The sequence below is a fragment of the Triticum dicoccoides genome, chromosome 1A, assembly GCF_002162155.2.
Source record: "Triticum dicoccoides isolate Atlit2015 ecotype Zavitan chromosome 1A, WEW_v2.0, whole genome shotgun sequence".
In the NCBI taxonomy this organism is placed as follows: Eukaryota; Viridiplantae; Streptophyta; class Magnoliopsida; order Poales; family Poaceae; genus Triticum; species Triticum dicoccoides.
The window spans coordinates 14,087,804-14,103,569 of NC_041380.1; the positions used below are offsets into that span (position 1 = coordinate 14,087,804).

At 43.4% G+C, this 15,766-nt stretch overlaps 2 protein-coding genes across 2 annotated transcripts; one reads left to right on the forward strand and one right to left on the reverse strand.

Annotated features, from left to right (window-relative positions):
- Window positions 1–4,764: 4,764 nt before the first annotated feature.
- LOC119349896 lies at window positions 4,765–8,455 on the reverse strand. The gene is made up of 5 exons (XM_037618000.1): window positions 8,380–8,455; window positions 8,047–8,216; window positions 7,842–7,898; window positions 4,841–5,479; window positions 4,765–4,773 (listed from the first exon to the last, which is right to left on the reverse strand). Exons 1-5 carry the CDS (start codon window positions 8,453–8,455, stop codon window positions 4,765–4,767), a joined length of 951 nt encoding a protein of 316 aa, XP_037473897.1.
- Window positions 8,456–9,382: 927 nt separating this feature from the next.
- LOC119325953 lies at window positions 9,383–10,537 on the forward strand. The gene has a single exon (XM_037599951.1). It carries the CDS (start codon window positions 9,383–9,385, stop codon window positions 10,535–10,537), a length of 1,155 nt encoding a protein of 384 aa, XP_037455848.1.
- Window positions 10,538–15,766: the final 5,229 nt, after the last annotated feature.

Sequence of the window (15,766 nt, forward strand, 5' to 3'; positions counted from 1 at the left end):
ATTGTTTTTATTTTCATAAAAGTTTTGTAGTTCATTCTATTTGCTATTAATTCATTCTTTGAGCTAAATGACTCTGAAATTGGAAAGCATTTCAAAATGAACTCTGAAAAGGTTGAAAGTTGGCATGGTCTCATCATTTCACCCACATAGCATGTTCCAAAAAGTAGAGAGGGTTACGACAAAAACTTGATGCACTTCATGTACAAAATGGACAATCACTTTCGAAGTATCAAAGTTTCGAACCATAAGACATGAAAGCATTTCAAATGAACTCTGAAAAAGTTGAAAGTTGGGATGGTATCAGAATTTCACCCACATAGCATTTGCTTATTGCGGGAGAAAGTCTTCACTTTTTCTTCGCTTGTGTCATTTGCTTATTGCGCCGTAACCATGGATAATCTTCATTATTTATCAGGATGCTTGGGTCAGCCTTGACATTGAAGGGAGGAATTTCATGAAACTTTTCATAATCTTCAGACATGTCTGTCTTGCCGTCCACTCCCAGGATGTCCCTTTTTCCTGAAAGAACTATGTGGCGCTTTGGCTCATCGTATGATGTATTCGCTTCCTTATCTTTTCTTTTTCTCGGTTTGGTAGACATGTCCTTCACATAGATAACCTGTGCCACATCATTGGCTAGGACGAACGGTTCGTCAGTGTACCCAAGATTTTTCAGATCCACTGTTGTCATTCCGTACTGTGGGTCTACCTGTACCCCGCCGCCTAACAGATTGACCCATTTGCACTTAAACAAAGGGACCTTAAAATCAGGTCCGTAGTCAAGTTCCCATATGTCCACTATGTAACCATAATATGTGTCCTTTCCGCTCTCGGTTGCTGCATCAAAGCGGACACCGCTGTTTTGGTTGGTGCTCTTTTGATCTTGGGCGTTCGTGTAAAATGTATTCCCATTTATCTCGTATCCTTTGTAAGTCAATACAGTCAAAGATGGTCCCCTGGACAACAAGTACAACTCATCACAAACAGTGTTGTCACCTCTGAGACGTGTTTCCAACCAACTGCTGAAACTCCTGATGTGTTCACATGTAATCCAGTCGTCGCACTGCTCCGGGTGTTTGGAGCGCAGACTGTTCTTGTGTTCATCGACATACGGGGTCACCAAGGTAGAGTTCTGTAGAACTGTGTAGTGTGCTTGAGATCAAGAATATCCGTCCCTGCATATTATTGAGTCTCTTCCCAGAGTGCCTTTTCCAGTCAGTCTCCCCTCATACCGCGATTTAGGGAGACCTATCTTGTTAAGGCCAGGAATGAAGTCAACACAAAACCCGATAACATCCTCTGTTTGATGGCCCATGGAGATGCTTCCTTCTGGCCTAGCGCGGTCACGGACATATTTCTTTAGGACTCCCATGAACCTCTCAAAAGGGAACACATTGTGTAGAAATACGGGCCCCAGGATGACAATCTCGTCGACAAGATGAACTAGGACGTGCGTCATGATATTGAAGAAGGATGGTGGGAACACCAGCTCAAAACTGACAAGACATTGCGCCACATCACTCCTTAGCCTTGGTACGATTTCTGGATCGATCACCTTCTGAGAGATTGCATTGAGGAATGCACATAGCTTCACAATGGCTAATCGAACGTTTTCTGGTAGAAGCCCCCTCAATGCAACCGGAAGCAGTTGTGTCATAATCACGTGGCAGTCATGAGACTTTAGGTTCTGAAACTTTTTCTCTGGCATATATATAATTAAGTGTCCAAATTAATAGAAGTTCATCATCACATTAAAACTAAAGTGCATACATAGTTCTCATCTAACAACATATAGCTCTCCAGAGCATCTAATTAATTAAACCATACATTGAAACTATGTAAAACATTTCAATGCGAAAACAAATGCGATCATAATCGCAACCAAGGTAACAATTAATCCAACGGCATAATGATACCAAGCCTCGGTATGAATGGCATATTTTCTAATCTTTCTAATCTTCAAGCGCATTGCATCCATCTTGATCTTGTGATCATCGACGACATCCGTAACATGCAACTCCAATATCATCTTCTCCTCCTCAATTTTTTTTATTTTTTCCTTCAACAAATTGTTTTCTTCTTCAACTAAATTTAACCTCTCGACAATAGGGTCGGTTGGCATTTTCGATTCACATACATCCTAGATAAATAAAATCTATGTCACGTTGGTCGACATAATTTTCATAAACAATAAATGAACCAATAGTTATGAAGATAATATACATACCAAATCCGAATCATAGACAGGACGAGGGCCGACGGGGGCGGATACCAAAACCATCGCACTATATAAGATGCAATAATAAATGTAAGAAAATGATACAAGTATCTATCTAAACAGACAAGTAAGAATATTTTTCCTTTCATAAAGAAGATAAGAACAAGAGGCTCACCACGGTGGTGTCGGTGATGAGATCAGCGCGGGTGATCGACGGCGGTGAAGACGGGGACGGGGCGTGACGGACCGCTAAATCTAGACAAATCTCGAGGAAAATGGAGCTTGGAGGTCGAGCTTCGAGAGGAGAAAGTTTAAGTAGTGTGGCTCGGGCATTCCATCGAACACCTCATGTGCATAGGAGGTGAGCTAGAGCACCACAAACCCCTCCCCTCGCCGGCCAGAGAAAAACAGAGAACTGGAGTGCTCTGCTCGCGGGCGAGGGTATATATAGGCACCTCATTGGTCCCGGTTTGTGGCAAGAACCGGGACTAAAGGGGAGCCTTTGGTCCCGGTTCAGGCCACCAACCGGGACCAATGGTGGTGGGCCAGGAGCGAGGCCCATTGGTCCCGGTTCATCCCACCAACCGGGACCAAAAGGTCCAGACGAACCGGGACCAATGGCCCACGTGGCCCGGCCGGCCCCCTGGGCTCACGAACCGGGACCAATGCCCACATTAGTCCCGGTTCTACACTGAACCGGGACTAATGGGCTGAGCCGGCCTGGACCATAGCCCTGTTTTCTACTAGTGGGTCAAGCCCCGGCCTCTGCATCAGAACGATGCATACGGCCATATTATTGATAAGCAAAAGGTTCAACAGAAGTCTTCAGGTCTCAAAATAAAGAAGCTCACAAAGAGCAAAAGCAACATGACAGGATAGCCACAACCGACAGGCAAAAATATAAGATAGGAAACTAAACACCTATCCTATTACATGACCACCATTCAAATCGGTTGAAGATATCTCGAACTACCGTCTTCCATCGGATAGATCCAGTAACCAAACGCTCTCTGGTCTCTGTCAGAGTGAGTAGCGACCACATACGGATGAGTGTAGTGGCCCAGAAGATAACCTGCAAGAAATGAATACTTGTTGTTCTGTTAAAAACCAACTCGTTTCTGCAGTTCCAGACTGCCCATAATAAAGCACATACTCCTACATGGATATGTCTCGCTGTTTCGGAATCTAACCCATCTAACCACGTCCCAAATAACGTGTTGATGGTATTCGGAGGAAAATGACAAAATGATGAAATCAAACGGCGCTCAATCTATTGCATTGTTATTTTTTACATACAACAATCTAGACATCTGTGCCAACATATGTTACATGTGCCCTTGATTGGGATAGTTAACCTCCAAACATTATACTGAAGACTGGACTTGCAATAATCTCTTTTTCTAAACATGGATTGTGATGCAAGAAGTAAATGATTTACATAGTCCCTGGACCAAATTTTTTTTTTGAAAAGGGGGGGCTCCCCGGCCTCTGCATCAAAACGATGCATACGGCCATCTTATTAAACAAAAAAAGGCAAAAGTGCCAACAAGGTTCCACAGTCTCCAGCTAAACCAAAAGGAAAAAGAGACAAGCAGCTCACACAGAGCTCCAGGCGGCTAGATATACAAACTAGCCCAAAAAAGATGCCACAACCGGCTGGCTAACAATACATAGGAAAACTAATTGCCTATCCTATTACATGACCGCCATCCAAACCGGTTGAAGATATCCCGAGCGACCATCTCCCAACGGATAGATCCAGTAACCAAATGCTCCCTGGCCTCCATCGGAGTGAGTAGCGACCATGAACGGATCAGTGCCGTAGCTCGGATCAGTCCCTGGACCAATCCGCCCAATATGAATGAAAGTGATCATTAGGCCTTTGGATGGCAGCGTGGCCTACACATTCTTTCTCGCCAAAGAACTCTCAGTACATGCGATCCCAGCTATCTTTTCAAAGAATCGCAACCTCCGGATTCGCATAATATGGATAAGACGGAAATATAGTAGTATGATCGGTCTCAGCTTAATCCAAAATATGTCGTATTGTCCAGTAGTGTTAGTCACCCGAGAAAGGTATACTCCTCCCATTCCAAATATTATCATTACTGCATACAGAATATATTTTGCTTCCTTTAGAATTTCATTGGGTGACAAGGTTACCACAATTATCCCTTGAAAAATTGAGCATGCAGCCAACATAAGTGTTGAATGAAAGCAAATTTCCACGGAATATTTGAGCAGTTTGATTGGTGCATTCGAGTTTGATGTCCTTCCCGGCCATTGAGGTAGCATCCACATGTGCAAGTAGGATAGAGCACACGAAGAGCTAGAGATGTAAAGCCCGCTTCTGTACCATGAAGCCAATATTTTACGGTCATAGGCAAATGACAGAAGTACTGCGAGTGAATTTGGAACGAGTACTCCTAATATGCGCGATGTGGCAGTATTGAAGCTCACTGTGCGACTAGCATGGTCAAAGGGATTAGTGAACCATAGAAGCAGTGCCACGAACTCTGGCATGCAGACAAGTATGATGCCCTCCCCTAGCCATTCTGTGACGATTGTCCATGTTGTTATGAGTAGCATTATAAGACAGGACTTATGCAGCACTGGCAGCACCTTTACGACACCATGACTGGCTCCAATAGGCGGTGCGGCTACCATCACTGCTAGTGTGCCTAGAGACGAGTTGATGAATACAGGGAAGTGAGAGAAAACGAAAGTGCCGCCTTGTTGTCCACTGAGTTGAGTCCATATCACGAATGATAGCTGCAAACAACAAGGAATCATTGCCATTTTCCTCCGATCCTCGGTACTCTTAATGCCGTTTTCAGATGGAACCTCTTCACTGCTGTTGTACTGAATACTAGGATTCTCCTTAAATTTGTTGGCAAGTGCACCTATGAAGACAAGGATAATAACAGGTATGATAGCAATTCTGATATACCTTCTGTTGATCAGTAGTAAGAGAGCATAATGTTGTAGCACCATAGCAGCAGTTGCGTTGCAGGTCCAAACACCGCAAAATATACTCCTCCTAGAGTACCTCAGCACTAATTGCAGCACCAACACCGAAACGAAAATGACCACACCGAAATCCTCCACATAGCTTATCGTAACTGTATTTTTGAATCCCGTTATAACTTCAGACCGCAGGGCTTGTAAAAACAAAACAATGGCAACTGCAGACATCACAAGCAGATGGTACATTTGCAGGAATTCCACTTCGTTTTGGAGCACACGAGGTGATGTCATAAGCTGTTTATTAGCCCAAACGCAACGAAAATTTTGTCAGATTTTAGGAGACAAACTAGTCATAACTTGTTTTCTTCAATTGAACATTCTAAACAGATGGTTTTCAGGAAGTAAATATGTAGCAAGATCGATTTTGAGATTGGACGGGGCTTGCCAGTCCCGCTAGGTTGACTCTGTAGAGAATAGCTTAATTTCATGCACCTCATGTTATCACGAAAGTGAGCAACTGCGAGCGGCAGAGGCTAACAAGTATTACTCTTGAAGATCCATCTATAACGTCCCAGCCAGATTTCCCAGACAATTAGAATCATTATGGCCTTGACCCCATTTTGATTAGCAGCCACAGTGATGTGGAGCATCATAGGGTCCTCACCAATCCCAAAGATGAGATGTAATGGTAGGGCACAGACACAACGATTGGTTCATCTGTTTGAACACTTTTTCGAATACACGGTAACATTTACGAAATACACGTTGTACATTTTTGGGGGTGCAATAAAGCATTTTTCTAAACTACGCAAACATTTTTTTTTGCATTGTATAAACATTTTTCAAAAATTTCAGGGTCATCTGCCGGAAACACGTGATTATTTCTTTAAAATGCCACATCTATTTTTTTACGGAAATCGACATTTTCTTTAAACTACGCAAATATATTTTTTACATCATACATAACATTTTTCTTTAATTTTCACAAATGTCTATTTGAAACACGGAATATTTCCATAAAGTTTCACCTAATTTTCTTTAATGGTACGAAACATTTTTTTACACTAGATAATACCTGCGCGTTCTGCGGGAATCGGTTGAAATATATTTCAATGAGATTTGATTGTATTTAATATAAATATTTACATTAATAGCACTTCAATCAAAATTTAAAATACATATGACGTATACTCGATTATGTGTTGTTATAAAATATTTATTGGATATAAATAGAATGATAGATGCATGGTTGCATGTTGAGGTAGTCCTTATCTCATCCATAATTGTATGATGACGTGGAATTCTTGCATGTTAAGATAAATAAGATAGTGTAGATCACTTTATTAGGTATATAAGATTATGCAAAAACAAATTACACTGTACACACATACTTTAAAGTTATGCATGCATTGTTTTGAAACATGGGAACATTTTTCATTGGTATGGACATTTATATGAAGTTGTCAACATTCTGTTAAAATTGCGCTAACCAAATTTTTATACTAGGTTAACATTTTTTCTTTGGTTTAAATTTTCTTAAGTAAATTTAAGTTCCTGGACTATATGTGTTAAAAATATAAATAAAAGTACAAAATAAATGTGAGGAACATGCCATGTCCTAGTGGGCCAGCCCACAACCATGCCCTATAGGCGAGGCTGTCATGTGCCTCGCAATAAGCAGCGCATAGCCTCGCCCGATGGGGTGGGGTTTTTCTCGGAGCGTGGTGAGGGCGGGATGGGCCAGCATGGGCTGCTACGACGTGGGGCAGTGTCCGAGAATATTTGATCCACCTTATGTATGGGATTGGGTTTGAGGGATGCCAGGCGTTTGGGCTAGGTGTAGGTGAGCCGGATGTGTGTTTTTTGATAATTCTCAAAATGAAAAAGGTTGTGTGTGTGTTTTGATCGGAAAGTCACTGGGCCGGAGGTTTAGGTAATCGTAGGAAGCCATTCGATCTTATTTTACCGCCTTCATCTCCACCGTTGGATAACTGAACCTTGAAACATTAACCCAAGAATACAACACCTCGGTTAGTCAGTGGTCTGACTTCTTTTTTCTTGAGGGGTTCAGTGGTCTGACATGCCTTTTTTTGTGAGGAGTTGGTCTGACAGGAGTGGGCGCCAGGAACAGCGTGGAGTGCGGTGCAGAGGCCGGCCCATCCCGGCCCACGAGAATTCACTACACGCATTCACTAGACGGTGGAGAGCTGGGATGGACTGCCGGTCTCCTCTTCCTCCCGAGGAGCACCAGTCAAAACGATCCCGAGAGCAGAATGAACGCACCATCTTTTACTACACGGTAAATGAATTTATAGTTTCTTGTACTAGTGCTTTTGTCTGAATTGAACATAGCAGGGTTCCAGAAAGCTAGCCGTCCGTGTCGTGGTCGTGCTAACTTCTAGTTCATCGCCTACGTGGCTGCCGATTTTCTCAACAGTTGCAACACTTCCGTAAACACTTTTTTATTAACTAGTATTAATCTAGTGCTTTCTAGAGTAAAATCTCGTAAAGGATTAGGTATTTCAACATATATCCTTAGGGAGATGCATGGCGCAGATATATGCGATTTTCATTATTATTTTTGAGGGCATATATGCGATTTTCTACGGCAGTTAGAGAAGAATCAAAACAATCACAGCTTTGTTTCAAGGTTTACCTTCACTGGGCCTGGACCAGGCTCTTTAGAATCGTGGCTAGCAATTGGTTGGATTTCCTGTTCCGCCACATATCACAGGATTAGGCATTAATTTCAACGTCTTTACAGAGATATATGGTGCGGATATATTCGATTTTCTATGTCAGGTAGTGAAGAATCTAAACAAACACCGGTATGGATCTGCTTAATTTGGAAAAAGATTTACCTTGAGTGATCCTGGGTCATACACTTTACAATAATCATCATCGATACGGAATTGTTGAATGCCCTTTTCCTGTTGGTAATCCTCATCTTCGAAATGAAATTCCAGACTTTCTAGGTCAACCATCGGCAGGTGTATGTCCCCGCTTGCAGGTGAACTGGGCCTACCTCTGCCTGCGCATTAATCAGGGTGATCAGAGTAGGAAGTGTAAGCAAAATCGTAGAAACCATATGATCATTCTAGCATAAATTGATTCAGCGAAATTGAGATTTCTTTTTACATGGCACTCATTGAAGATCTCGCTCGAGGTGATCTCCAATGGTGAGGATCGCTCACCCCATGGTGTCGACGGCGGTAAGGTCTCCTCCTCGTTGGCTTTCCACATGCCCTTGAAAGCTGAAGACCAGCTCATCCCTGCTCGGGTTATGTGTTTGCCGGCCGGCCAGTTGTGCTGCTGGTGATTGTTTGGCTTGCTGAAGCTTCTCTCTTTATACAAGTATAGTTTGAGAGTTGTTGGACAAAAGACTACCACTGCAATTTACCTTTTGTTATATTGTTGAATTGTAAATTGGATCTAGCACATAAATAAGTGCATGAGCCCGACTTAAACAGATAGGCAATTGCCATATGGGTTCTCGAAGAAACGTTGTCTTGACCTGGCCGTGCATTCAACCAACAACGCGGCAGAAACACAACAGGGAGCGTGTGGGTTCCATTCCACCAAAACAAATACGTATGAGCCCGACTAAAAAAGATAGGCAATTACCGTGTGGGTTCTCAAAGGAACGTTGACTTGACCTGGCCGTGCACTCAACCCCTGAGAGCTCCCTATTTCTAAGGAAGCTGAATTTAAAGGATGTGGGCATGTTTGCTTGCATAGTTTCCATTCCATTCCACCAAACAAGTTTGCCCGTGATTCTGCGCTAGCTGCAGCTGAAGTAAGCTTCTGCAAGGGACGCCTTAGGAAGCTCTTCAGGCCAGCCCGGTAATTCATGTGGATTTTCCATCTGTCATGACTTTTGTTTGCGGTTATGAACATTCACCTGATAATCAAGGGCGACAAAATCTTTGCTAGGGGCTTTCTCAGTTGGAAATTATCATAATACATTGGATCTACAAAGGTGACCCACAGAGGGTAAGTATCCTGTACGTCTTGAAGTAAATTTCCTTTCCTTTTTATTCAGTCTAGTTTGAATGAATGTAAATGAAGCACTTTAGTTTTATCGTGGTCGAGATTTTGTTTCCGTTAATGTACCACTTGTGATCTACTCTCAGAGCTCATCAAAGATTGAAGTTGCTCTTCTCTAATATAAACGTTGCTTTTGTTGTGCACCAGGACATGGATCCAGAGCGTGTCTTTATCGAAAAATTGAAGAACAGGGTTCGACTTGTCACTGAAGGTGCTGTGATAATGGTCTGCCCAGTTCTTCTTGCCGCCTCACTGAACAAGGTCCAACTGACGACAAGCAAGGGACATGGCTTTGTACGAGGCAGCATCTCCCCATTGTCTGCCTTAACTCTGGTAGCTGGTTTACTATCGTTCCTCTGCCTCTGCATCTGCTTATCTTTTGGGAGAGTAACAGAAAGGTTGGCGCACATCCTGTTTGTGGGCTCGAAGTGCCTCGTACACCTCTGTGCCCTTCTGCTGATGCTCCTGGCCTTGGGCATCCTACTTCTCGTCGACCGGAAACACGTCTACTACGTGCCTATTCCCGTTGTCTCCATATGTATTATCCTTTGGCGCTGCTGGATGATGTACCGGTATGACCATGGCCGCGATGCAGAGATGTACACAGGCGATGAACAAGGCAGGCTTGAAACCTCGGTCGATTTCTCTGCCGCTGTCACTGCCCTCCTGTTTCTGGGGTTGGAAGGCCTGGCGTTGGAGGGGCAGAGCAGAAGCGCACAGAAACTGCATGCTGCCTCGCTCGTGTTGTCCTTCGTCGCTTGCCTGTTGGGCGTGCTCTTCATGCTGTTGGCTACGGTGCCTCCAATGATCACAGACGCTCGTCAAGGCAAGACCGCATGCACCCACATCGAGGCCATGAACATGTTTCTGGCCGGCTTCTTCGCCCTCAACGTGTTTTTGATCACGTGGCCGCCGTTGGGAGAGCTGGCGTGTCTAGTGTGGATACAGCTACTGGTTTCTCTACTCGCTTGGGTATACGAAAATCTTACCGCCACTGAGGAGCACACCAAAAAAGATGTTACGCCGGCGACAATGGAGCTAACCAAGGTCATCTTTGCTGGCTTCCTGGCTGTATCGGTGCCAGCCGCCAGTAACAAGTCAGTTAGCGGATGCACCTCTGCTTTCGTGCTCATCACCGGAACAGCTGTTATCACTGGCCTCTTATGGAGAGTTTTTACGCACTGGACGCCCGCGGGGAGCTCCATGATCAAAGCTATTAATTTTGCTTGTTTCTGTACCCATCTGTACGTTTGTGCTGCTACCATTCCGTTTGCATTCATGGCTTACAACGCTCTAATGAGCTGAAACTATTGTAGCCTAATGAACACTCAGGTGAATCTCATTGGGGACTGCATTACATATAAGATCCGTGGTGTTTATGCGCAGACAATGTTTCTCTTTTTGGGCATCCAACTTTTGCCTACCGAGAGGTGTGCAAAAGTGCTGTTCACAGGACCCAATGAGACCACCCAACTTTTTTTGTACACCAGATTGCAAAGTTGTGCTCAGTTTTGCTCAAGTCAACTTATTTTGCTCACTTTTCTCCTCCACCGCGCCACCCACCCTCACCAATGCCCAAACGGGGCTTTGTCATTGGTCAAGGGGGTTGATTGTTAGCCGTCGCTGTTACTGATGTGTGGGACACCCCCCCCCCCTGCCATATGGTGCTCTCACAGTTGGCCGTGTGCGTGCCCGCATGCATGAGTAGTCACATCTTGGTCACGTCGGCTCTTTCACACACCAGGAGTATGCACTTCGCGGTTTCTCATACGGGGAGTCACGTCGCTGACGTGCCCGTCAGGCACCTATTAATGGATTTTTATAGCCATGCGCGGCGCACCAGCATACGCCCACTCAAGTCCAATCCCCTCCCATCCCCTCCCCCTCGCCACCCACAGCCTTCTCCGTCGTGCGCCTCAACCACGCAAACCCTAGCCAACTCCCCTTCCACAGCTGCAGCCATGGCCAGCCAGGACAGTTGGGCGGGAAGCAGAAGCCGGCGACGAGGCCGCGCATTGTACATTCCAGGCATGTTGCGTCCCCTCCGGGTCGAGGAAGCATCGCTCCTCGCCCGGTACGGCATAATGGTCTCGTCGGACATGCACTTGCCATCTGGATGGTGTCGATGGAAAAACCGGCAAATTTTGGGTAGGGGGTCCCGAGCTGTGGATCTTAGATTGATGGGAACAGTGAACGCAGGGACAATATTTACCCAGGTTCGGGCCCTCTCGAAGAGGTAAAACCCTACATCCTGCTTGATTATATTCATGTGTATATGATGGTTACAGAGTTGATCTACCACGAGATCGGACGAGCTAAACCCTAGATGAGTAGGATGATGGTTCTAGCCTCTACGGACTAAACCCACTGGTTTATATAGACATCAGGGGTACCTAGGGTTACACATGGTCGGTTCCCACCATGGAATAGACATGCCGATTCTACCATCTTGACTTGGAGGACACACCAAGGCTTCAGAGATTTCCCTCTTGAACACGGAGTCGCTTATAGCTCGGCCTTCCAACAATAGTGGCCCAACTGCCCGGTCCATGAGAGATAGATCGGCAGCCCGAGGAACCCTTAGTCCGGGACACCCTCATATGGCACATGAGCATTGTTGGGGCTTCCATTGGAGCATGACCCCTTCGTTGGCACGCAGGTCATTTCCCTCGCAATGCACCCGTTTCGTCAAGTGCCGCCGCCGGAGGAGCGATCCAATCAGATCTATGCGACTAGCAGCGGGTGGTGGCCACAGATCCTCGTAGAGGACACGCTGCCCGCAACCAGCGCTACACCGACCGCTACAGGCGTCGTGCAACAACATCGATGAGAGGTACACCTTCTGGAAAGTGTGTACCTTCGCTGATGTCATGAACACGTGCCGCGCGCAGCTCGGCCTGGACGAGGATGACCAGCTTTCGCCACCAGGCTCTACACTGCGATCCACGCATATAGAAGTAGGAGGAGCAGGCGGCTGATACATCTCCAACGTATCTATAATTTTTGATTGCTCCATGCTATTATATTATCCATCTTGGATGTTTTATATGCATTTATATGCTATTTTATATTATTTCTGGGACTAACCTATTAACCTGGAGCCCAGTGTCAGTTTCTGTTTTTTCCTTGTTTTTGAATTTTATAGAAAAGGAATATCAAACGGAGTCCAAACAAGCTGAAAATTTACGGTGATTTTTTATGGACCAAAAGAAGCCCCCAAAGCACAAGAGTTGGGCCAGAAGAGTCCCGAGGCAACGACAAGGGTGGAGAGCGCGCCCCCTGTCTTGGTGCTGCCTCATGGACCCCCTTGACGCGAGACCGACGCCAAAAATTCCTATAAATACCAAAACCCCCGAAAAGAAACCTAGATTGGGAGTTCCACCGCCGCAAGCCTCTGTAGCCATGAAAAACCAATCGGAAGCCCGTTCCGGCACCATGCCAGAGGGGGAAACCATCACCGGAGGCCATATTCATCATCCCGACGGTCTCCATGACGAGGAGGGAGTAGTTCAACCTCGGGGCTGAGGGTATGTACCAGTAGCTATGTGTTTGATCTCTCTCTCTCTCTCTCTCTCTCTCTCTCTCTCCCTCCCTCTCTCTCTCGTGTTCTTGATTTAGCACGATCTTGATATACCGCGAGCTTTGTTACTATAGTTGGATCATATGGTGTTACTCCCCCTCTACCTTCTTGTGATGAATTGATTTTTACCTTTGAGTTATCACTATTATCGAATTGAATATTATTATGGATTTGAGAACACTTGATGTATGTCTTGCATGGGATACCCATGGTGACAATGGGGTGTTCTATTGATTCACTTGATGTATGTTTTGGCACGCAACTCACGGATTCCCGAGGTGACATTGGGGTAATCTATGCATAGGGGTTGATGCATGTTTTCGTCCTTGTTTCTCCGGTAAAAATCTTGGGGCACTCTTTGTAGTTCTTTCTGTTGGATTGAATATTATGAATATGAAGTTGTTTGGTGCATATCGTATAATTGACCCACAGATACTTGTGGTGACATTGGAGTATCTAGGTGACAATAGGGTTGATTGATGTGTGTCATATGGTGTTATTTTACTACGAACTCTAGGGCTATGTGTGACACTTATTGGAATAGCTCAATGTATTGATCGGAAAGAATGACTTTGAGGTGGTTTCGTGCTTTACAAGCAAATTCATCTTATGTTCTCCGCGATAGGAACTTTGGAGTGACTTTGGTCGCATGTTGAGGGATTGCCATATGATCTAATTATGTTATCATTGTTGAGAGAACTTGCACTAGTGAAAGTATGAACCCTTGGCCTTGTTTTCAAGCATTGCAATACCGTTTTTGCTCACTTCTGTTACTTTCTACCTTGCTGTTTTTATATTTTAAGATTACAAAAACCTATATCTACTATCCATATTACACTTGTATCACCATCTCTTCGCCGAACTAGTGCACCTATACAATTTACTATTGTATTTGGTGTGTTGGGGACACAGGAGACTTTTTGTTATTTGGTGGCAGGGTTGTTTGAGAGAGACCATCTTCATCCTACGCCTCCCATAGATTGATAAACCTTAGGTCATCCAGTTGAGGGAAATTTGCTACTGTCTTGCAAAACTCTGCGCTTGGAGGCCCAACACGAGTCTACAATAAGAAGGTTGCGTAGTAGACAACAAGCTCTTTTATGGCACCGTTGCCAGGGAGGTGAGTGCTTGAAGGTATATCTTTAGATCCTGCAATTGAATCTTTTAGTTTCTTGTTTTATCTTTAGTTTATTCTATAAAAGAAAACTACAAAAATGGAATTGAGGTTGCCTCATATGCTTCATCTTTTTAATGTCTTTCGTGAAAATGATGGTTCAGAAAATTGTGCCAAAGTGTTAGAAGAAGAAGTCAATAAAATGTTTGGCACTAATAATCTTTGACTGATGATCATGATTGCAATGTTGTTAGTCTGAATTCTTTGAATATCCATGATGCTAATGATATGCAAAGCCACAAGCTTGGGGATGCTATGTTTGATGAAGATGATATTTTTAGTCCCCCAAGTTTTGATGAGAAAATTTATTATGATGAAAGCATGCCTCCTATTTATGATGATTATATTGATGAAAGTGGGTTTGGAAGAGTGTCAACTTTAGGAAGTAATGACCCCACTATTTTGTAAGGTGTTGAATCTTATTGTGATAATTATGAAAGTGTATTTGGAGAGGTCGTGACTTTATTTAGTGATGAATCCACTACTTCGGAAGAGGTTCCAATTGGTTATGAGAACAAAGTTGCTATCTATGATGATTATAATGATAACCATGAAACTTGTCATCATGATTTTAATTTTCAGTTAGATTATGTATCTCATGATAGTTATATTGTTGAATTCATTAATTATGCTACTGAAAATTATTATGATATAGGAACATATGCTTTTACATATTGCAATAATATCAAGTTTCCTCTGTATGTGTTGAAAGTTTTGAAGTTTTGATTGTTTTACCTTCCTATGCTAGTTGATTCTTGTTCTCATAATTTGTTTGCTCACAAAATCTCTATGCATAGAAAGTGGGTTAGACTTAAATGTGCTAGTCATATTCTTCATCATGCTCTCGTTATGTTTCAAATCTTATCTTTTATATGAGCATCATTGAAATTATCATGCCTAGCTAAAAAGGCATTAAAGGAAAGCGTTTGTTGGGAGACAACCCAATATATACCCCTACTGGTTTTGTGTGTTAACATGATTAAGCTACTGTAGTAATCATGTTTTATAGCTTTTGTTTCAATAAAGTGCCAAGTAAAGCCTTTGGGATAGTGTGGGTGATAGTTGACTTGATTTTGTCAAAAACAGAAACTTTTGCACCCAGTCCAGGAATTTCTAAAATTCACTGGAATGTGATTTTGCTCTGAATGTTTTACACATTATTTATATATAAATTTCCTACGTTGTCCTAATTTTTCAGAATTTTTAGATTTACAGAAGTATGTGAACAATTCAGATCTTTGCAGACTGTTCTGTTATCGAAAGATTCTGTTTTCAATGCATAGTTTGCTTGTTTTATAGTTCTATGGCTTATATTGGTCAATATAAATTGTGAAAATGATAGAGTACAGTAGGCATTATGAATCTTATCTTGAAAGTACCCAAGTGAATGATTTATTTTATTATACTAACGCATCTCATGAAGTTCCGTTATGTTTTGTGTGATTGAAGTTTTCAAGTTTTGGGTGAGATATCGATACCAGGAGAATAAGGAGTGGAAATACCCTAAGCTTGGGGATGCCTAAGGCACCCCAAGGTAATATTAAAGGAATACCCAAGCAACTAAGCTTGGGGATACCCTCCGGGGCATCCCCTCTTCCGTCTTCAACATTATCGGTAACCTCACTTGGAGCTATATTTTTATTCGTCACATGATATGTGTTTTGCTTGGTGCGTCATTTTCTTTTGTTAGAATTTGCTTGCTTTTATTTATAATAAGGTTTTATATCTTTTATTTCAATAAACGTGTCAAGGATAGCCTTCACCATGCTCAATATGCAAG

Excerpts from the sequence above, each read along its gene's own strand:
- LOC119325953 (XM_037599951.1), top strand. The coding sequence starts at position 9,383 with ATGGATCCAGAGCGTGTCTTTATCGAAAAATTGAAGAACAGGGTTCGA.
- LOC119349896 (XM_037618000.1), bottom strand. The coding sequence starts at position 8,455 with ATGAGCTGGTCTTCAGCTTTCAAGGGCATGTGGAAAGCCAACGAGGAG. Across the intron at positions 7,899-8,046 it reads ATGACCCAGGATCACTCAAG|GAAATCCAACCAATTGCTAG; the intron begins GTAAATCTTTTT and ends GTGGCGGAACAG. Across the intron at positions 5,480-7,841 it reads CTGGTCCAGGCCCAGTGAAG|CTTATGACATCACCTCGTGT; the intron begins GTAAACCTTGAA and ends GCTAATAAACAG.